Source organism: Barbatula barbatula (genome assembly GCF_947034865.1).
Source record: "Barbatula barbatula genome assembly, chromosome: 20".
NCBI lineage: Eukaryota > Metazoa > Chordata > Actinopteri > Cypriniformes > Nemacheilidae > Barbatula > Barbatula barbatula.
Window position 1 is genome coordinate 13,642,436 of NC_136783.1, and position 24,064 is coordinate 13,666,499.

General features: G+C 38.6%; 1 protein-coding gene across 2 annotated transcripts in view; it reads left to right on the top strand.

Annotated features, from left to right (window-relative positions):
- The window catches only part of nfasca (neurofascin homolog (chicken) a), a 45,760-nt gene that overhangs the window by 3,263 nt on the left and 18,433 nt on the right, over positions 1-24,064 (top strand). Inside the window, exons 2-19 of one of the 2 annotated variants that reach the window (XM_079482895.1) lie at positions 6,579-6,638; positions 10,994-11,167; positions 13,853-13,870; positions 14,853-14,958; positions 16,159-16,349; positions 17,097-17,219; positions 17,868-18,038; positions 20,277-20,388; positions 20,517-20,701; positions 20,781-20,912; positions 20,983-21,120; positions 21,205-21,316; positions 21,422-21,588; positions 21,681-21,828; positions 21,986-22,116; positions 22,831-22,872; positions 23,006-23,107; positions 23,620-23,817. In XM_079482895.1, coding sequence (XP_079339021.1) covers positions 11,074-11,167; positions 13,853-13,870; positions 14,853-14,958; positions 16,159-16,349; positions 17,097-17,219; positions 17,868-18,038; positions 20,277-20,388; positions 20,517-20,701; positions 20,781-20,912; positions 20,983-21,120; positions 21,205-21,316; positions 21,422-21,588; positions 21,681-21,828; positions 21,986-22,116; positions 22,831-22,872; positions 23,006-23,107; positions 23,620-23,817 — 2,170 coding nt within the window. In that variant the 5' untranslated portion in view covers positions 6,579-6,638; positions 10,994-11,073. Of the gene's footprint in view, positions 1-6,578; positions 6,639-10,993; positions 11,168-13,549; positions 13,571-13,852; positions 13,871-14,852; positions 14,959-16,158; positions 16,350-17,096; positions 17,220-17,867; positions 18,039-20,276; positions 20,389-20,516; positions 20,702-20,780; positions 20,913-20,982; positions 21,121-21,204; positions 21,317-21,421; positions 21,589-21,680; positions 21,829-21,985; positions 22,117-22,830; positions 22,873-23,005; positions 23,108-23,619; positions 23,818-24,064 lie in introns of those variants that run through there. The other variant, XM_079482896.1, reaches the window with a different exon arrangement.

Below are 24,064 nucleotides of genomic sequence, written 5' to 3' on the forward strand. Positions count from 1 at the left end.
TTATGTATGTGTCATTCCTAAATACACATACAGTATAAATACCGACAACCAATATCACCAGAAATCTTACCTGGGCTCCTCTGCTTGGTTTGGGGGTTGGAATGAAAAGTCTACAGTTTTAGCACACGATCAAAGGCTTGAGTATATTTCTCATTTCCTCAGTTTTTGATCCGCTCTTAGCCGTTATTGTAGGCTTAATACTGTCAAAGTGTATTTTATGGCTGTTGGCTGACACAGGCGGATAAAACTGCTGCATAAATACATTGCTAAAATGAAGAAATAATCCACACATATATCTTGTAACTGAATGGGTTAGACTGTTTTACATTTCAGTCTTGTGCCTATAAATACACCAAAGTCTCAAATATATTCATAGATACAATTCATGTGTTTACAAAGTGCTGACCTGAACTATGACCTCGTGGTTCCTCACATACACAGGCACAATGCCGAAGGGCAATGGTAAGAAGAAAAACACACATGAAGTTCAACAGAGGCTGGCATGGAATATACATGAGTCTGATTCATCATCCACTATGATTTTAGATTAGCCAGAGCCCCATACTAGGAGAATCTTGCTGCTTTATATTTCGCCAAAACGATAGTATTAAGAAAGCATAGCGATTATCATGCGCATATATTATACTGCATTGACCCGGTGGCATTTGGAACAGGTTCAATCAGAATGGTTAAGACAGGGATGGTCTCCTACCAAGATCCTATTCCCTCGGCATCATCCGTGCTTCAGGGGGCTGGAAAATAGCTTGTGAACCTATTGGCTCCTCTGACGTGAAAATCTCAGTAATTAGCAGCGTTTCTTAGTCATTGGCTCTTTGTTTGGGCTGAATACGAGAAACAAAATGTGTTTTTGCGATGATTATGGGTTCTTCAAACCAAGCATCCTTTTCATAATCTTGATCTTTTTTGTCAAAAAGATGTCCTTTAATCAAGTTAAATTTATTTAAGAAACAAAATAATGTAAGATAGGACACCTTTTTTCAGGAAATAAAATAAACCAGAAATATCTTTTATAAATATATTTTATAAGGCATAGTTTGGATAACAAAAATCTGTTATCATTTACTCACCCTCTTGTTCAAAACCTGTATAAATGTATTTGTTCTGCTAACCACAAATGAAGATGTTTGGAATAATGTCAGTAACCAAACCGATCTCATCCCCCTGTTCACTGCCATGGTAGGGACTATAAATACAATGGGACTGGGAGTCAATGGGAGGATGAGATCTGTTTGGTTGCTGACATTCTTACAAATATCTTCCTTTGTTTTGCAGAACAAAGACTTTTATAAAGCTTTGGAACAATCTGAGGGTGAGTAAATGATGACAATTTAGGTGAACTATCCCTTTAAGTAAATGTATTATGCTTTAAGGATGTTTGGATATTTTTTACTGGAAAACAAGACAAAGATATTAGGGTTTGTTGTTGTTGCAGTTTTCTTGCAAAATTCAGGACTTATTATGAATTGGTAAGGTTAAAACATCATATCTCTTCTTTGTCTTCATATGAATGGACATGTTCTCCGTATCCAACTCATTCATTGGCTGGTTTTCTCTATTACGAGAGCTTTAATGGCAGCATGTGTCCAGAATAATCATCAAAGGAAGAATAGCCTATCCTCCCGAATTAGCTTCAGGGGCGTTTCTTGTACTTGTTATTGTGCACTGGATAGATTTCTGAGCTTTAATTAATGGATTTGTCAGCAGCTCATCTCTCAGAACCCCCTCTCTGTCACACACACCAACACACACACATGCAAATTTAATCACACACACATATGCATGCACACACGTACTAACACCCCGCTTCTTATCATTCGACAGAGAGCAGGGTCCCAGGGGACTGAATTCACACCCTGCACACTATCCACCAATCCCTCCTTATGATAAGTGTGAACAAATAGGATCCCCAAAAAAGGCAGAGACAGGGAGGGGTGGGGTCACGTGTCCCTGGAGGTGGGATGGCACAGCTAGGACCATTAAGAGATCCAGAATGTATTTAATCACCACGGTAACCCCAGGCAGATGGACACATCCAGGAAATGAGTCCCAGCAGCTATTTTTGTAAAGCATCATTCCAGTTAACTGCTGTGAATCTTGCCTTTTATTTAAGGGAAAGGAAATGAGAGATTCTTGGGACATGCTTGTTTTTTCAACCCTTGTGCAGTGTCTGTTGAACCTGTTATCGGTGTTTATGCAATTATATATATATTAACTCTGACATTAAAATGTATTCAAGAAAAACTGGATATCGTTTCACCCACAAGTGTCATAGATTTGTCTTTAGTTAAAGATGTTCCCCCAAAAAATCACTTTTATAGCAATCATTATCATTTTTTATAAATGTAATTTAACAGATGTAAATGGGAAATATTAACCATAGATGCCGTCTCTGTTGCTTGTAATTGGGATAAAGTGAACATGTAGCGTTTTTCACACATTGTCATTTTTACAGTATATGGATTCACTAAACCTGCAAACATCAGCTGTGTAATAAAAACATGAACAGTTCACAAGGGTTGAAAGCTTTTATGTGGATATGTTTTGAACCCCGGACAAGGAATTACACACTGTCATATTCTATCTAGGGCACCAGAATCACCAAAGGGTTTCAGAGGATTTCCTCGCCTCTAAAATCATTACTGAAAAAACTGTTTAGTTTTTCTATGCACTCAATCTTTAGGAAACCCTTTGTAGCCTTGTCAAACGCAGCGACTTTGTTATTTGAATGACAGTTTGAACTGGAATATATTGGGTATTAAATATTAAAGTTTGACCTATTTTTGACCTCTCAATCCATATGTAGTAAACATATAGTGCATATTTTAATCTTTAGTGCAGGGTTGCTTTTTAATTCACATGCAAAAAAGGGAAATTATATATAAATGAAACTGTCTGGGTTTTTTAGTATTTTATGAAATAACCAGTATATTCTGTGCAGTTCTTGTCTGTAACAGCTGTTCACCTGTAATGGACCCTTATTACTTAGTATCTCAGCAACAGCACACCACACAGGTGTGACTTACGTGCTTTTATGACGTTTTGATGTTCATTTCACATTTTTGTCACCTTGTAAGTCCGTTATACAGTTTGTTTCAACACCACAGTGTCTATTAGGCCTTATAATGCATATAAAGTGTTATAAATTTAATTTATTCCTTTTTTGTTTTTCTTTACAACATCAAACCCATCACAGACGCACACAAAGGCCTGATAATGGCAATACTACACACCCCCTCTGGGACAAGCTTACCACTGAAAAACATATACACACACACCTCGCCCGACGCTGTTGCTAAGGAGCCATAGCGACCAGGTTGTCTACCATTGGTCGTGGCTTGGACTCAGGCAAATGGAGCTCACAGGAATTGAGATGCAGTTTGGATAATAAGCCATTTGGTTGATTTTGGATATTCAAATGTAGGCAAGAAAATGTGTTTTATTTAAGAAAATGAAGGTACTTTATTGTATAAATTGGTTAGCTGGTTATTACAAAGCTTGTTTTGTTTGAGGGCTGGGTTTTGTTGTGTGCACGGGGGCTTTGTTTCTAGCCCACCTATCACAGTCTGCAAGCAGAAATTCATCTCGTCTTATCGAGTTACAGGACAGCCACATGGCAAAACAGATTTTTATAATCCACTAAAAGAGAATAAATGAGTTAAATCAATACAAAAAGATCTAAACACATAAAAAATGACACATGCTCACATGCTCTATCCAACCTTTCTGGATTGGATAAATAATGAGTCAAACAGTTGAATCGAGGAAATGAGTGAGAATAAAATGTGTTGGTGGACATTAGACACAATTCGGTTTCATTGTAGAAGCAAAGAGACTGATTTTATGAGTGGTTATGCGGGTGGTCTTCTTAAAGGCTAAAGGAGAGAAAGGGGGTCTTAAATATTTCAGTCGGGGCACAGCGTGATTTGGACATGAACTAACAAGATAAAAACAGGCTCTCTTGTATCTCGTTTGTGTTCACGGAGGAAATCCTGCATAAAAAATAAGGTTACGATGAGCTAATGAAAATCTTTCTTTAGAAGTCTGTTTAATGTAATGATACAGGAAGTATGTAATTGACTTTCATGCAGTTACATCTACTGAAGACCTTGTCAGCATGGTCAATAATTAGTTTAAATCTGTTTATTTGTCTCCACAAGCTCAGAGTATCATGACCCAGATTTTCTCCTTGCCGTAAGGATTCTCCTTAGTCTACCTTAGTGGAATAGGTCAGCATCTGGCAACTTCTAGTGAAATGTCCAGACAGTGCTCGCCTATCCTACACAAGAGGTTGTAAAACAAATATGCCTCATGCCATTATATAGAGTCGTGTGCCCCTGTCTGCGTTGTTTTAGTGTTGAGTTCCCTAAAGGACGTATGCAAATCGGGTGACAACGCAAATGCGGTCACAAAAGCTGTACTGCACGCAATTTGCACAGCACAATTCCCGAACTTTTGTAAGTGGATTTGAGTGATAGTTTGCAAAGCAGGCCACCATTACCTGTCGTACTTTAGTGGGCCTGTAGTGTCACTCCAATACATACTGTGATTACTAGATACTAGATTTTGAACACTAATTATCATTGGATGAACTAATGCTTCAATCCATAGAAAACAAACACAAATATCATTCATAGTTTTGTGTTGCTATTTTAAAGCCTGCACTGACCTGTGTGTTGTTTGTGAGAAAAAACAATTTTTTGGCCTGTGTAAATTATTCTTGGAAATACGTCAGCTAATAATTGACAGCAGTGAATGAGAAGAGGAGGAGAAAGACTTAAGCTGTAAACCAGGAAAAGGTGTGATTGATTTATCGCTTCCTGTTGTTTCCCTCAGGGCTGCACATATACCTCCACTCCTTTTTCAGCATCTTCATTTCTCCCTGCTCTCGCTTTCCTCCAAACTACTTTTCATTCTCATCTTCTGCGTTCCGTTTTTCTCTCTCCCCCCTTTCTCTCGCCGTGCCGCCCCTCCTCACATCGGTTCTCTGCATCCTCTCTTCTGGTATAACTAGGTCATTCTGCAACGTTGAGCCATCGCTCCTGCCAACCATGAGATCCACACGGCTCTGCACACTCGTCTGCTTCTCCATCTTACTTTCCCTGGAGTCTGCTTAGTGCATTTAGATTATTCACCGTAGGTGTTTTTCACCTGTAGGTCTGATTAAATCAGGCTAATAAAATTAGATTATCAGTTTTTTGAATAGGTGGACTACCTTTAATTCATATCATAAAGATATATAAGGATCAGGGTCTGTATTTACATCGGTAAACCAATGACCATCCTGCCGGGGAGGTTATTACCGGGACCTTTTGACCTGTTCAGCCTAATAAGATCTCGTAATGGACAGAGTAAGAGATCAGACAGGAAGTGCTTTCCTGAGGGAGCAGGTGCAACTGGACAGTGAGACAAACAAGCAATAGATGTAAATGATCCAGCAGATTGAAAGCAAGAGGGTGTGTTAGAAAAACCCTCCGTTTGGGAACGTCCATATTTGTAAAAATACAAAAAATATATAATAGATGTAGGTTTTCAAAATTGTAAAAATACAGAAATCGTTTCATTTTAGGGCGCGAGTTATAATGACAGTGTGATATTAAAACATTTGAAATGAGGTTTCTATCTTCTGCAAACACACATTAGTGTAAATTGTAAAATGTAGTATATTTTGTACATTTGAGAAAGACTCAGCATCTGTGTCCTAAGAGATCAGTCTGTGCAGGATGAGTCAGCAAGACGAGTGCCCATCTAACATTTCATCCATCGCTATGTATTAGCCACATCTCTCTCGCTTCTCTTAACTCATTTGTGCTCAGTTTATTTTTTCTCTCTCTATGTATATATTTTTCTTCCCCGCTCCCTCCCTTGATTTTGTGTCAGGAATGGCGTTAAGTACCTCTGTTTGACAGAGGTCAAGCCCCTGGGTTACAGAGTTCAAGATTACACAGTCTCATGTCCACTATGCTGTAATTTCCCTGGACCACAGATGTTGGGCTGAAAGCTAATGGTGGTACCTTAGTGAAATCTAACGCCTTCCTTTACAATAAAGCATATCATGTCTGCAGACAGAGGTGAGGAAGCTATATAACAAGGTCAATATCGTTTTTGCTTACTAATAGCAAAGAGTATAGATACCAAGAGGTGAAACTCATTAGAATGTTCAATTGCAACACCAGGGCCCTGCTATTTCTGTCATATTGGGGTGAAAGGAACTGTGCTTTTTGCTATTGCGATGGCATCATCCACTGCTTTGTTAAACAAAAAACATTAAAGCTGAAATTCAACCTGAATGATGATAATACATGATGACAAATGTCAGTGTCTGTTATGAAGCATTTTCACCCCAAAAGGGCGGCCACGCTTTCTCCCAAAAAGAACCAAAGTTTTCGCCTCTTGGTATCTATACTCTTTGCTAATAGGGAGTGATATGAAGGTATACAAATAAATGAGATAAATATAACAAAATTTTATTCTAAAACTTTACAGAAGACTCAATAAATAAATGGCTTGTTTGGAAAAGACACTCCACTGTAATAATAATACTGTTTTTTTTTTTTCAGGTATTAGAAGTCTCTGCCATCCTCCGTCCTAAAAGTGGCCGGATTTTCCAACGCATTTGTGTAAGTGTCTGTCTCTTATCTTGATCATTTACTAGCTGTTCGAAGAAAGAAAATGTCACAGTAGCTTGAAGAGGGGGTGTTTTTCTCAAAGCATGCCCCCAGGTTCGACGAGTGCAACACTTTTCCAATCTATTGAAAATGGAGTGCTAAAACATGCATATGCTGTGTGTAAGTGACAGCTGTAGGGCCATCTCGTCCAGCATCATCCTCGGAGTGTGTCTCACTATCAGAGGGATACTAGAGGAAGAGAGGAGCTTCTGAGGCACTCTCCACTGAGAGTAATTGGCTGTGATGGGCATGAGAGTATTTATAGAGCGGGAGTATGGGTAATGTGTGTGCATGAGGTTTTTGGATGAGAAGATTGCCTGGGGTTCTACTACCCTCAGCACACTAGGGACACGGCAAGAGCGATGAGACCCAGTCTGCTAGACCTTCAGCCTCCAATGACATCAAGGACATTTGACCTCACAGTGCCTTTTAGTTTTTTAGAGATATGCATCATTAAGTTTAACACTTTTTGATGCTGCATTTAATGGCCGGTTTAGATCTTTTGATGCATATCAGATGCATTTTGATGCATAGCTCATGTGTACAATCAATTCAGATGACTGTATTTATACTAGTGACTGCCAAGATTTATATACTGTATACACAACAAAGAATGGTTAAAGCTTTAAGTATTAGCGTTCTAAAATGAAATTAGAAATAGAAATGTTAACAAACATTACAAGATTGCAGTAAATTTGTTAAAAACGAATTTGGTTTACTTATTGGAATTACCAGCTTACCTGGGTGCCAGTTAATGGTTATAGACCAGCTAACTCCATGATCGCATTGAGATAATGGTGCCTTCATCTGTTTGTATATTGGTTTACTGCTCATAAAACAATGCTCTGTCGAAAATGTCTCCTTGTGTCTAAATGCCTTAGACATGCACAGATAAGCAAATATTCTGTTACAGTGGATATTTTTAGCATGAAATTGTGAAATATGAGAAGAATCGGATGTGTGTAGAGTAAAGTCCGGTGACCAAATAATAGATTTAGTGTCAAATTCAAAACCACATATGAAAGTGACCCAAATTGAATGTACATAAATCATCTGGTTTGATATGTGTTAAATCGTCTCCGTGCCAAATGTCAGCATAGAAATTGATGACAGTGAATAGTAAAGTTTGTAGATGGAGGATCTTTTTTGTCCTTAGAATGCCTATTTTCTGTTGTAGGTTGTCAGGCGCGGAGTCAAATGAATGTCTAAAGCTGTGTCTCATTTTGATGGCCGCCTCCTCTGGAGGTGGCATTTGTCAACCACATACGCCATCGAGGCTGTCTTATTTCAGAAAAGCAAGTAGGACACTCGGAATGCACCCTTCGAATGCAACCTTGTTTAACAGGAATTGATGCATGAGGTGTATCTTCCGTTGCTAGAGATAATCCACAATTCTTTGCGTCACCACAAACCACCATCTTTTATTTGAAATAACGGCAGCAGCTGCACATTAAATCAAATATGTGGTATTTAAATGTAAACTGTTTACAATTTTGGTGAACATGTTGGTGACAAATTCTGTTTTACGTTTGTCTCTGAATTAGAGATTTCAATGAATCCTGTCACCATCATCCATTCATAAGCTATGATAACCATGAACAGAGTGAAGTATTTGACATTACGCTCGTCGCTCGCCCACCCGCTCTGATAGAGCTGAAGTAGGTTTCAGGACTATTATATTGTTAATCATATTTCGGTCCCACGTTTAAGCCTCGCCGTCTTTAGCCTGATTCTATAGCTTTTTGTGTTTAAGTGCTGCATCTAAAGTCAATAGGATCTTTCTGTTGGAACAAAAAATTATAATTGTTTCTTTGATCTGACTGTTGACAAAAGGAAGCCAACTTGAAACATGAATACGTCTAGACGTCCATGCAAAAGAGAGAAGAAAGGACGTTTAGTTTTATGGTGTATGTCCCAGAATGCATCTTCTGAGCTACTGTTGACATATTTTGACATAAGGAACGTAACAAGGGATTCTGGGTGACTAGGGTTAAGCTGTTTCAAGGGATAGTTCACCTTCATAAATGAAAGGTCATAATTTACACGCCCTCTTGTCGTTTCAAACCTGTATGACTGTATGAGAACACAAAGGGGGATATTTTGAAAAATGTTGGTAACAGAAAACTCTTGGTCCCCATTGCCTTGCAGTGGTTCATATCCATACAATAGAAGTCAATGGTAAATATATTCTTTCGTGTTTTACAGAAGAAAGAAAATCACACAGTTTAAAATGACAAAAGGGTGATTAAATGATGACAGGACTGTTCTTTGAAGATGCTTTTCCGTGTACATAACTAACATTTAGTTTACTTATTGTGTAGTTGCTTATGAATCAAGAAAAATGTTGACTGTGATATACTCACAACTTACAATGAATTAAATACTTATTATATGTTTTTGTGCGTATGTGTGTGTATCGGGCTTTACACCTTGACATCAAGGTAGCAAAAAGGTTGACAGTATTACATTCAGCAGCTTCCTGTATTGTGCTTATGGGAATCTAAAAGTAATTTTGGCTCTTTGATAGAGAATGAATGTGAAATAAAAGGATGCTGGGATCCCTAGGCTGACCGTGACCTCTCTGGCAATATGGTTCTGGCACCATTCTCATCTTCTCTCCAGGCTTCAGACTGTCTGGCTTTCTAACCACCTGGACTCTGTTATGACGGGAAAGAATGGGGCTTTTGAGGTGGATTTACAGCACCTTGATTCTCTCTCAATCTTTTAAAACCATATCCATTCAAATATCTTCAATGTGGTGTAGTTAGCTACATTTTCAGAAGGGTAGCTTGACTGTTGCAGAAGTAGCTTATCCAAAATTGCTTCACGTGCTCATATAGTCCAGCACATTACTGTCTGTCTTCAGTCCTTCTGGAATGAGTGACATGCAGAGGAGGAAAGTGTTCACCTCCTGTGGGGGAGATTAGCTGCTTTGGACTCATGCAGCAGATGGTGTGTGCGTGAACATTTGACAATTATCATATTGGTTTGGTGAACGAATTGCCCTTGATCCAGCTCTCATTTTTCCATCTGTTTCCATTGCATTTCACATGCTAAATCTTTTTCATTCATGCAAAAGTGACAACATACGTTCATCATATACTGATCCTCACGTGGTTCAAAACCTGTATGACTTTCTTTTGCAAAAGAAGATATTTTGAAGAATGCTGGTAACCAAACAATGTTGACCCGCTTGACTTCCATTGTGTGGACACAGATCACTGGGTTATTTCTCAAAATATCTTCTTTTTTGTTCTACATCATCTGTAGAGTCATACAGGTTTTAAACCACATGAGAGTGAATAAAATATATTTATATTTTTTGGGTGAACTATCCCTTCAATCAAACAACAAAGCACAGGAGTGTTTAATATTTCCTTTCATTATTCCATACACACTACTATTGTGTTTGGTAGTGCGCAGAGAGAAAGAAGGCAGTGTAATTGGTTGAGGTATTCACAAAGCTCCAATCACATCCATGAAATTGCCTTTTTTGAACGTAATACAGACTCTTGCTTACCCGGACCACCCGAGGCATGTCATTTTTAGGGGCACGACTCTATTTGCATAATGGAGGTATGAACAACTATTCCAGTTGAATAGTATCAGCAAGGATGGGTGTGTTACTCGCCGCCAGAGTGTGTGTGATGTTATTGAAGGCAGAGAGAGCACAGTGGAAGGTCTGATACACAGGATCTAAAGGCATGATCTGACAGAGAATTGGCGAAGCATAGAGCTAAAGCCAGAGCGCAATGAATATGATATTTATGCATTCTGTTGCATTTATATTTTATGCAGTTTGTTCATTTCCATGGGAATGCACCTACGACTTTGGTGTTGAGTGCCCATGTCAAGAGAAGATACTAAAACACAACCTGCCCTTTGTGTTTTATTGTGCTGGTTTGGGGGTTTTATTGTCTTTGTGTGATGGTTTGTAGTTTCATGCTGTGCAGCAGTAATGCCATATTCAGAATCTGTGAGAGGGCCAATGGCTCCAGGGAACGCTAGTGTCAACTGTAAATGTAGGCCAGCTCACACAGCCCACGCCTGCAGTAGTGAATACAGCTGCCACATAGACTCGCACACATCTAAACACCTACCTATAAATAGTGAATTCACAAAAATCTAAAATGGCATTTGAAATAGTCAAAATGGTCTTTTGAATTTTTTTACGCAGTTGTAGATACTGTTATTTTTCTAATCCCATTGGCTAAATGTTGTGTTCTTGTAAGCTTTTATCTAAATGTAAAAGGAAAAAGGATTATGCAATAATGGTATTTAATAAGCAATTATTTTTCTTTTTACAGGTCATACAGGGTGACTCAAAGCGTGCAGCTAAATCAGTAGGGAGTTGGGACGGGAGGGGTCAGCCAATCGGAGGTGAGAGATGTGGACACAGGGGCGGTGGGCGGCACTGGCAGTGTTGTCAATAATCTTGCTGCTGTCAAAGGAGGCGGTTCCAATTGAAGTCCCACTAGACCGTAAGTCATCGTTACAACCTGAATAACCATTGCTGATTTGAAAAACATTGACAAGTTACTCCAGCTTCTTGTTAGTGTAAATCCAGTCAGTATCTGTATTATACACACTGCGTTTCATACAAAATAATAGTGTATGAATATAACGCAAAGAAATAAATCAAACTATGACAGACAAAATGTTTTGTACATGATACACAGGGGACAGAGAATCGCATTCAACCATCCCCACACATATCAACGACACCTTTGCAACCCTTTAGAAAGAGAGCTGGTCACTTTACCATGCAACATAAATGACATACTCGGCATGTATGTGATGAGGTTTTTAAGCCACTCAAAGCACTAATGGAGTTCTTGTTTTGCTATTATGCAAAAACGAAGTGACATCCATTTACAGCGATGCCATATTTTCGTATGAGAGTCAACATGTGAACTAAGCTTTTATAAACAGACTACACTAATATTATTTGAGATCTTAATTGAGGTCTTAAAGTGATAGTTCACCCAAAAATTCGGTAATCATTTACTCGCCCTGTTGTCATTTCAAACCTTTATGACTTTCTTCCGCAGAACACAAAAGAAGAAAGTTGATGACCGTACAGCGCTGGCCCTCATTCACTTCTATTGTGTGGACACAAAACCAATGCAAGTGAATAGGGTCCAGCTAACATTTTTCAAAATATCTTTTGTGTTCTGCGGAAGAAAAAAAGAAATACTGGTTTAAAATGACAGATTTTTTATTTGTGGGTAAACTATCACTTTGATAATATATTATAATATATTATTTAGCTTTAATGGTGTTGCATTAGGACCCAGTCTTTATATTGGGCATTAAGTAGTAGTACCAACATTTTTTATATTATCTGAGTAAACATATATTCAGCATCGCTTCAAAAGCAAATAGGCAAACTCAAAGCCACACAACTCCATTTGGGGCTTTAATTATTATTGTTTGCATTTAGCATTGTTCCTTTCATGCTGACCCGTCAGTGAAACATTGCTAATACTTGTATAGTTGTTACAAAAAATGTAATTAGAAAAATCCAGTGTATCTTGCACTGCACCCTAAACAAAGAAACCAATAAACCTGCTCCACATTCTGTACTCTGCATCTTTTTTAGCCATCGTTTTTTTCACTTTCTAATAATAGCTGTCCATGTTCGGTCCCAACATTTATGAAAAATGATTTGATAGAACCATACAGAGGGAGAGAGAGACAGACCCAGAGGCGCTCTGTTCAACAATAGAGGGAGATTCAGTCTGACCAGGAGCTGTCAGCACCAACCCACCCCACCTCCCTTGCTCCTGCTATATTCCCAAAGCCCCATCAATCGCTTTTCCTCTTTTTCCCACATTCCGTCTTCTATATTTTTTTCTCTCGCTTTCTTTGTTTCTCTCTTCTCTTTCTTCCTCTCTTCGTCTTTTTCTCTTCCTCATTCCCTGGCTTTTACTGCAGATCCGGGTGCCATGTGAATCTCTTATTGATTTGTGTAGATAGAGAAGACTTCAGTGTTGATCCTGCCTCTGAGCACTTCATAACACCCCTCTGACCTCTTGACCTCTCTGAATGTATTCTGCAGCATGGGATGCTGGGAAGTGACAAGCATCTGATTGCACTATTAGCGATTTGGTTCCGCTTCATTTTGTACACTTATTTGCTGGGGTGTTTTTCACCACATTAGCACCGTCTAAAACAGAGAAATGGGTTTGAACTTGATTTTAAAACTCACTTTCTGTTTTACTTATAGATTGTTACACCAATCTAGTTTATATATTGCCATGTAGCGTGTGTTTTGTCTTTCAACCCCTCTAAAATGTAATTCCATTATGTCTTCATTTTTTTATTCCCAGTGTCATCGGTCCCCAGTCGACCTTTGCCCCCATCACACACGCGCTCACACACACACTAACACATATGTTGCTGATGATGCCCCATCCCCCTTGACTTTGCTCATGTGCAGTGATTAATGTCACATGATGAATAACACAAAGCCAGAGATGCACCTGTCGCTACCCTATGAAAGGCACCACAGACACATGGATGCTTCTTCTTAGATGGTGCTGTAACCTGGGGATGAAGGTCATATTCCTTTAATTTGCAGGGCATAATAGCTGTCTTTGGTCTTAAAGAACATTCATCACAATGATCGTGGTTATTAACGCGTGCGAGAAAACCCCCCACAGGGCCTGTCATTTTAACAGTTGGACGAAGAAACCCAGTCTGAGATTAAATATGTTGCCACGTGAATATGATTTGCTAATGTAACAATGAAGTAAATTATCTTTGGAGTGATGTCATACTTGTTTTATGTATTTATTTGACTAATTTTGCATTTTCGCAACTGAACTTGTTTTTTTATGTTTTATTTCTCTACGCTTCACTTGCCCATGACCCATCAACAGGTAAGTTTATTTGTTTATTTTGTTGTTGCCAATAAAAACAAATGTTTAAAACCTACTGTAACTGTTGAAAATGTATTTTGCACTCTAGCATCCACTGACTAATACACATGAGATTGTCTTGTTTTATATCAGCACTTGAGTAGATATTTTAATACATTAATATAAATATGTTTTATTGTCATTAGTAATTTCTTTAACCAATCGTGATTGAACTCCTAACTCTTTCTGTTCCCTTCTCCACACTTAATATTCTCTCCATCCACTCCTATCTGGAACTAACAGCAAAGATCCAACAAGAGTGTAAGTCCCTCATTAACACAGATTAACTTGTTCATTAAAAAACTTCTTGTTTTTAATGCAGTTCACAACCATAAGTATCAGATCAGAAATGTAGGAAAATCCAGAATTTTAGGAGACCCATTCAAAAAAATCTAAAAACTCAATCCTCAACAGAGATCACATGAGGTTACTGTGCTAAATAATGATAAATCATTTATTGAAGCTTATTAATATGCTAATGTAAGCCCAAGAGTATGTATTTTGGCAGGCCGTGTTTTGAGAGGGCGGATTACTTTAGGGGGTTGTAAATCATGCCGGGATACCCACAGTCCTCAGCCAGAGAGAAGTAGAACAGAGCAGTCAGGAATCATGTGGTGAATCATGTAGCCAGTTCAGACTTTATTACATCGAGGCCATACGTTACAATTATGTAGGTTTCTATAATACATCAATCAAAATTCCTATTATAAAATGGATAGAGACTGTTATGGATGCTGATTGGTCAATAAACTGCCCGTGCCATACTAAAAGAAACAAATAAAAATGCTAAACCTAAACCTTTACCAAAAATAATGTTTTTTATAAAACATGGGTCTTCAACCGGGGCTCCGTGGTGGAACTGCAGGGGGTCCGCTTATTACTGTTTACTCACAGGCAGCTTTTTGTTGAAAGTTAAAAAAAATTGTTACAAAAATATTACAACCAATGTTCCCGTCACACATTTAGTATCAGGGGGCCCCAGTCCATGCATCTCTCATCTAAGGGGTACTTGCCCCATAAAACGTCGAAGACCCCTGGTATATAATTATTATGGCAGTTTTCACAATATAGTAAAAAATTGTTTGCTTAAATAGGAAATTGGGTAGTCAGGATGATTTGTGTTTTCCATCTATTACAATTCTGTCATTAAGTGTATGTTTGGCTTGTAAATGTACATGTGACACTGACGTGAGTGTTCTGCCTCAGTGCTGGTTAGATAAGTCTCTTTCTCTCTGCACCCCAGTGAAACAACCCCCCACCATTGTGAAGCAATCACTAAAGGACTACATTGTGGACCCCAGAGATAACATCATCATTGAATGCGAGGCCAAGGGGAACCCGGTGCCAACGTGAGAATGAGCTAAACCTTTTTTTCTGTTTGCTGTTGAGGCGTCTCGTTCTCGCTTTCTCTTCTGCTCCTCTTTGTTTGTTTCCATCTCTCACCACTTTTAGATCTCCTGTGTGTCAGCGACATATTATGTCTCAACCTGGAAGATACTGTAGAGTTATGTGTCAACCTGGCCTTAGATAAATATCCAAGCAACATCTTATCTAAAAATGTGTGGTCCATCCAATCCAAAAAACTACAGAGATATTATAAAAATCTAATTTGAGATTGGAAAAGGCATCTGAAAGTTTACGTCAACTTCCATCCTTTCTTCTTTCTTGTCACACCATCACGCTCTTTGTCTCACTCTGCCGCTCCATCTCCCTCTCTGTCCCTCATTCTTTCTCTTCTGTGGCTCTCTAATGAAACTAGATGACCATTAGCGTAAGCATGACAAAGACCAGCGCAATTTTCTAAGAGTGACACCCAATGCCCGAACCTGACAGTGGCAATGCCAGCTTTGTCCACCCTCCCTTTTTCAGTCTTCTCATGCCATCAGATATGCTGGGGCACTTTGTTTGGCTCTGGTCCCTTGTGCTTGTTTGTGTAAAGCAGGCCTGACCAGCTCAACACAGTGTGGGCATTCAGAAAGCCTGTTTTTGTTTGGTGATCTGCTGGACTTAACAAAACCTTCCACTCAGACTGGCCCAGTAAAGCCATTGTGTTTTAATAATACACTCCGTTTACAGTTCACGCTCACAGAATATTCAGTAGGTTAGGAATTGGCGCTCTGTCAGTTCCAAGCACGCAATCTACCGGTTTTACACCATTGTCGGGTCGACTGATATAAAAGCATGTTGTCAAGGCCTAATATACAAGGTTAAAGGAATAGTTCACCTTCAAAATGAAAATCCTGTCTTTATTTAAACTTTCTCTTGTCACTTCAAACCTGTGTGACTTTCTTTCTTCTGCAGAACACAAATAAATTATATTTGGAAGAATGTTGATAACAAAAAACAGTCTGTCCCCATTGACTTACATTTGTTTTGTCTCCATACAATAGAAGTCATGGGAACCAACGGTTTTTGGTTACCAACATTTTGCAAAATATCTTCTTTTGTGTTTTGCAGAAGAAAGAAAATCACACTGGTTTAAAAAACAAGGTCTAAATACAATTCTTACATAAAATGCATCAGGTTGGCTTATGTCCTACTCTCTGCAGGTTTCAGTGGAGACGAAATGGCAAGTTCTTCAACGTGGTGAAGGACCCGCGGGTTACCATGCGGGACCGTTCGGGAACGCTGGAGATCAGAAGCAGCGGGAAACCGGAAGATTACGAGGGAGAGTACCATTGTTTCGCTTCCAACGACTTTGGCACGGCAATTTCCAACAAAATCCTGCTACGAGTGTCAAGTGAGGGCCAGTTTACTCTATTCTTAAACATACGGTTTTCTTATTTTTTGTGATGTCACACAAAATCCATACTTCCTTCATCTTCTGTAGAAAACAAAAGTAAAAGATTGTATAGACAAAATATTTGGTATGTCATAATATACCTGTATTGACAATAACTGTGATGCTAAAAACCATTATTTTGTGTTAAATCTTGAGGTATGATAATTTCGCAAATTATTCAACACCAGTCTAAAGTTTTGTTCTAAGAGCCACAAGGGTTATAAACTCTCCTTTCCTTCCCATCACTCATATTTTGAGTGCGTTTCTTTGGCCAACAAACACATAAAGTAAACGAAACAAAATAAAGATAAAGATAAAGAGAACAAAAGTAAAAGATTAATTTGATTTCTAGAATTATTTAAAAATGAACAATTGAAATAAATCGCTTCTGTCCTTCGGAAAGCGCCATATTTTGTCATCTTAAATCATTATTTATTTTTATGTTTGCCAGTGGGTTTTGCAAAAAACTAACCAATAAAATGTATTTAAAGAGCTTGTTGACGTTGGAAAACACAACATTTAATCAATTTATTTGTTTTGTCCACAATAACCAAGTAGTGAAAGTCGAATATCGTGACAGCCCTAGTTTGTAACAACATACTACTGTATTAGACAATATTTTCCAAACATGTTGCACAACGATTATCTCTCATAGACAAATTTGAGTGTGATTGTTAATCTCAAACACTCTTCCCTATTGTTCAGAGTCTCCTCTGTGGCCAAAGGAAGTTCTGGAGCCAGTGGTTGTGCGTGAAGGGGAATCGCTCATCCTCCCCTGCAACCCACCTCCTGGACTCCCCCCTCCTGTAACCTTCTGGATGGACAGTTGTGAGTTTTACTCTTATCTTCCTGTGATTGATTGTGTCTCGTGACATTCACACTCCTTAGCAACACTATCATTCAGACTTCACCTTCACACATATTGTATCTTCCTCAATTCCTCTCTCTCTCCCTCACTTGCTCTGTGTCCTCTGCACAGCAGTGTCCGTTACTGGATTAGTGCTGAGCTAGTGCATGCATGCGAATTTGCACTACCTGACAAAAAGCTGAGAGAGCAGAAACAGGTCGTTTGAACAATTTCAGAGTCACGCAGAATAGACATTCACGCCAGTGTAGTTACCACATACAGTATCATAGGTGATTGTAACCTTTAATCTGTTATTTTTGCAACATTAGCATCACAAAACTATTCTGTCTTCCATCCCTCATCCCCCAATGTTGCTGTGTCAGGCTAGACAGAATGGAAAAGAAATAGAGAAATGTTTTAGTCCCACAAAGCCACAGTGTACACTTACAAATGGCTCACGGATTATTGCCTCTGCATATTTAGCATTGAAAAGTGCAGAAAATCTTGTCTTCTTCTGTTGTTTCAGGCCAGCAAAAGTTTATCATACTTGTGCGATTCTAAGCGTATATTTTGGATGCCATTCAGCTATTGTGCATCCATTAAGATCATCTTATGTTTTCTCTCCACAGCCATTATGCCTCTAAACCATGACAAGCGAGTATCAATGGGCTTGAATGGTGACCTGTTCTTCTCCAATGTTCTGGCGATAGATGCCAGCACTGATTACAGCTGTAACGCTCGCTTCGATTTCACACACACCATTCAACAGAAGAACCCGTTCATCCTCAAAGTCCAAACCAGTAAGTACAGAGGTTGATATCATATGAATTATGGCTGATTTCTGTGCTCTCCTCCAAGGGGCATGTGACTGTTGCCATCTAGTGGGTAGGAGACGGTATTACAGTATGTCAGTGGCTCTTGATGTTTGTCTCTTATAAATTAGATTTACTGACTTTTCCCTGAGAGTGTTTTATGAAACTTTCAATCAGCTTTATTTTTTCCATTATCCAACTGACCGCCATTTTAGGTCTTTGTCACAGGCTGCCCATGGAGCAGACCAAGACCGTTCTGTAAGACCAAATTATGTTGTAACTAACTTTCCTATTTCACAGGGTTGCAGAGCAAAACGGCTTTAACCCCACATTTTGGTTTTTTTGCTATTGCAATTTAATGTACAGAATTGATTTTTTTGTTATTGGTTGATATGATGATGATTTTGTTGCAGATGAGCCTTATAATGACACCTTAGTCAACTCCACTGATGTGTACGGTGGTGAGTTACACAAGCAGTTAGTGTGTCATCTGTATGCTTTAGTTTAACTCACTCTAACTGCCTTACTGCTGCTGTTTCTAACACACGTACACAAGAGGAAATCGATAGATAGAGCATCTGATGCTGTATATAAAACACAGATGCCCTCATGTAGTGTTTACAATATTACACAGTATTTGATCATTTACATTAGTGTTTAAAGGAGTAGTTCACCTTCAAAATGAAAATTCTGTCACCATTTAAACGCCCTTTTGTCATTTCAAACCTGTATGACTTTCTTTCTTCTAGAAGATATTTAGAAAAATGTTGATAACAGAACAGCACAGCCCCCGGTCACTTCTATTGTAACCCGTGCAAGTGAACAGGGCCTGTTAACAACATTATTCAAAATATCTTCTTTTATGTTCTGCGGAAGAAAATCATAAAGCTTTGAACTGATTAAATGATGAAATTTAACTACTTCCTTTAAGTTTTTCAATCTACGTCAATTTACCGTCAGCTAAACATTTTTTGCTAAATATATTTTTGTAGTTGTCATGGAAATCATTTGGCTCTGGTTGTTCCGAAGGACTAATAATTCAGATTCTAGTATAGTAATTGAGTTAATTATTCTAATCATCTTGTTCATTAGAGATAGATGGAAAGAAAAATTATTAGGTGTTCATAAATATTTGAGCAACTTCAATCAAATGATAACCATATGCAAATGTGTTCAGAGCTGTTGCCGGGGTGTTATTATGAATGTGCAGAAAGAAGAAATGTATGTTATGTCTTGATCGTATTTTACAGTGAGATTATATTATTTCATATAAAAATTATATAATTGCATTCAATTTGATCACTAAAACAAAACCTATTTTAGTGCCATTAGGATTGGTTTCGTGACATTATTTTCATGAGCACCATGAATAAAGAGATTGTTCTTGTTTTATTTTAGGGGAACATGTTTAAAGATTTACCTTATGTTGTAATATTATCGGAACTAGATTCGTAGCCTGACAATCGTACAGGGCTACAATGGTTCCTGACTGAAAATCAGTTCTTCACCAGGCAATTGTGGAGTCCCGCTGACATGAAACTGGCACGGCTGTCACCACAGACACACGTGACCCTGGCGTGAAACACATGTTCCTGGCAGCCTCATAGTTTAATCTCACAGGCATAATCCTCCCACTTCGTGTAACCAACAAAGCCAGTTGTCACTCCTTCTAAGAGAGCACAGCTCGCAATGCTAATAGCTGCAGGCAGTGCTAATCTCGGCATCTCATATACATCACAATAGAAGTCTTCCTTGGGGAGAGGATTGTCTGTGTCTTCACATAACAGGAGTTTTAACTAACCATCTGTCCGTTGTCACACTTGTATGGGTCTGCTTTTCGTGCTTATGTTGTTTATGTACTGTACAAAGGTTTCAAATGATCTTTGTTGGTCCCTAACACTATTAACTCATAATACAGAAATAACCCATTTGTACAGAGTACAGACCTTAGTAACAAAAGTGTACTGTGTCCTAGCTGTGCTGGAAATGTAACATTTTGATTCATTTTTTCAATAATTTTAAGTTAAATACAGAGTGATGTCATTTCCTGTATGTGATACATATGTAATTATCAGTGTTAGAAAGTGACACACTATGTTAATAAAATAACATATTGTGTATGTGACTGATGAAACGAACTTGCATAACAGAGAAGCAATTTTCTCTTATTGTTTGTAAGACTTCCATCTGGGTGCATCTTACCAAATCTCTTCTTCTTTTTTACAGCACGTAATGTGCCAGAAACGCATCCCTCCTTTCTGTCTCCAAGGGGCTTGTCCAGCTCCAAAATGGTGCTAAGGGGGGAACACCTTCTGCTGGAGTGTATAGCTGCTGGAGTGTGAGTAAACAGTACATGCAATACTCACTTAAATACACACAAAATACTAAATGTTAAGGTTGTGAAGCACCATCAGAGAAGGTTTGTGAGATGATGAGTTTGTGTTAAACTGTTTTCTCTTCTTTCAGCCCAACTCCTACCATCAACTGGTTCAAAAGAGGAGGAGATCTTCCCTTACAAAAGGTCAAGTTTGAGAACTATAATAAAACATTACGGATCCTCAACGTGTCTGAGGAAGACTCTGGAAGCTACATCTGCATGGCCAGCAACAAGATGGGCAGCATTCGACATTCTGTTGATGTCCAGGTCAAAGGTAAGTCGGTGAGAAAAGTTTTATTTAGAATTCTGCTATTTTTGGTCTTATTTATATGTATCTTTATTGCCCTGTTTAGCCGCCCCCTATTGGCTAGATAAGCCCACCAATCTTGTGCTTGCCCCTGATGAGAATGGACGATTGGTGTGTCGTGCAAATGGGAACCCAAAGCCCACTATCCAATGGTTATTGAATGGGGGACCTATAGATCGTAAGTCACTTTAGATATTTGTACTTGCCATATTCATAGTCCATAAAGCATCTCACTTCTTTATTTTCAGTTCCACAGCCACACCAGCATGTGCAGGGTGATACCATCATGTTCCATTCGGTGCAGATCGGCGGCAGTGCGGTGTACCAATGCAATGCTTCTAATGAGCATGGATACCTACTGGCCAACGCTTTCGTCAACATCTTGGGTAAGAAATGAGTTCGATCAGTAAAAGTTTGGACTGGTCACAGGACACAGAGTTTGTAAAATGTTGCCTTTGTCGTCTTTGTAGACATGGTTCCACGGATGCTAGGCCCGAAGAACCAACTGATCAAAGTTATTGAGAACAACAGGACTTTCCTTGACTGCCCTTTCTTTGGCTCACCGTTCCCTCTGCTGCGCTGGTAAGCTTGAGTCAATATCACTTTGTTTGACAGAATGATTGCTGGTAAACATAAATAAGCTAAGGAGTGTACTGTGTGTGTGTGTGTGTGTGTGTGTGTATGTAGGTTCAAGAATGGCCATGGTAGTGGTCTTGATGGTGGTCAGTATAAGCTGTATCACAATGGTACATTGGAGATCAAAAATGTGCGACCTGAAGATCAGGGCACGTACACCTGCGTCGCCAGTAACATTCTGGGCAAGAGTGAGAATAAGGTGATCCTAGAGGTCAAAGGTATGAATCAGACTGACCAATAATAACAATAATGCCGCTTTACTATTAAATATCTCTATATTTGATTAATTTTGTGTGTTGTACTATTTCAGAGCCCACAAGAATAGTGCGGGCCCCAGAGCACATGACAGGACCCAGAGGAAGCACAGCTCGCTTTGACTGTCGAGTTAAACACGATCCGTCCCTTCCCATTACCATCACATGGCTGAAAGATGACAAGCCTTTTAGCTTCGGATGGCTGTAATACACAAAAACATTACGATTTATTATAATTCAAAAATTATATTATACAATAAACTGTAGACTTTACAAGCATCAATGTTCACATTCAGCAGGTGTTTTTGTAAAGATAGTTGCACATTCTGCATGTAACATATCTGACATGTTTGTGTTTAAGGGGCCGGTTAAAAAAGGATGATGAATCCATGACCATTCACAATATCAATCCAGAGGATTCAGGGACGTACAAATGCACTGCCAAAACTGAGATAGATGAAGACTCTGCCTCTGCTCGCCTTACAGTTATAAGTAAGCATGTTTAACATTTTCTTTCTTCAATCATTCACAAATGAGTACTTACAGAATATGCCATAAAAGATCATATTTAAGCTAAAGTTTGGCCACAATTTGGCTGTCTGACATATTTTTGAGAATCCTAAAAGATTGCTACATCCCTAGGCTTAAATTAATAGTCTGTAATCACTACTTTGACATGTTCGCCGACAGCAACAATTGTAAAGACTGAACACTGTATACACAGCTTAAGCTAATTCATGGGGTTACATTTAAATTTTTTAAACATATACATGGATAGCTGACGAATAAAGAGGTAAATGTGTCCTATGCAAAAACAATTATAAATCTAACAATGAAGATAAATCTCTACTATGCTATTTTATAAGTTGCTAATATCGTATAATAGTATCTTACAAAGTAATTCATACTACATGGATATAGACGCGTGGCACAGAAGCATGGCACATATCCAGAGTACAGTATGTGAAACATAAACGTAGTGCTTTAAGCATTTTTTGTATTTTCTAAATCTGTCCCTTTAACTCTTAAAATTTTCTTTTAACTTACTCTTTCCTTCCCGTACTTCCCGGTAAGAAACTGAAGTATAGCTAGATTACTACTGTTGCCTAGAAAAACACCTATTCCTTTAGCTGTAACGTTCTTCTGGTATTATATTTATTCACTAATAGCTTCACTAACCCTTGACCTCTGACCTTTACCTCGTAGTGGATGACAACTCGTCTGCCTCAAATCGTAGTGCCTCTGCAGGTAACATATCTAGGACAGTTATTTCTAGTTTTGAATTAATGCATCTAGCAAACTAAATGTTATTTACCTCTGAAATGAAGAAAAGCTCAAGTTTAAGCAAACATGACTGATTAACATGCCGTTCTCTCTGCAGGTCGACCTGAACCCCCTCAGGATCTTGAGCTGTCTGATCCTTCAGCTCGCAGTGTCAGACTCACCTGGGTGCCTGGAAATGAAAACAACAGCCCTGTTACACGTAAGACTGAATGCTGTATAAAACCTGTTTGTCTTTTTTACCACGATTTGACAAATCTCTAATCAGCTGCTAAGAATAACTTATATGAAGCTCTGCAGCTGATATCGTGCCTCTGAAGCCTGAAGCGAGCTGATTGTAACTATTAAAACAGAACCAGTGGAATAAAATTATAAATATTTTGGTTTAATTCAAATTCACCTATGTTATAACCAATAAAGAGCAAAGACGAATTTCTTGCTACTTTAATGCACAGTTTTTGCATTACTTAGTATCTCTTTTCTCTATATCTCCTCATTCATTCATGCCTAAACATTCCTCTTCACCAAGTATCACTTCATAGTCAAATGCAAATTTTATAAATCACAACTAAGCAGCTCTGCTCATTTATCAAAAACATTTACTCAGTAACTATTACTCAAAAGTCACTGAATGCAGCTGTAATGCAATTGAGATATATATATATATATATATGAAATAAAATAGAATGGAATCGAATTGAATTGAATCTGCAGATTTCCTCGTCCAGTTTGAAGAGGACAGGTGGGAGCCGGGGAAGTGGCAGAACCTGTCAATACATGATGGCAACCTGAACTCAGTTAACCTGCAGCTGTCACCCTTTGTCAACTACCAGTTCAGAGTCATAGCTATCAATGCAGTCGGTCAGAGTCTACCCAGCCACCCCTCTGCACGCTATCAGACCAGCGGCGCTCGTAAGTTAGCCCTTACATTAACTGCACATGAATATCAGTTGGGAAGAAAGTTATAGTAGTTCTTGTATTTCATTTGGTAGAGCATTACATTAGCATTGTAAATGCCATGAGTTTGATTCCTAGAGAACACGCTTTAGTCATAAAATGTTATGTTGCTTTTGAAAAAAGTATCCATCAAATGCAAAAATGTAAATAGTTTTAGCTGATCAGTATTAAGTCAGGAATTAGGAATTTGGGGAAAGTGGAA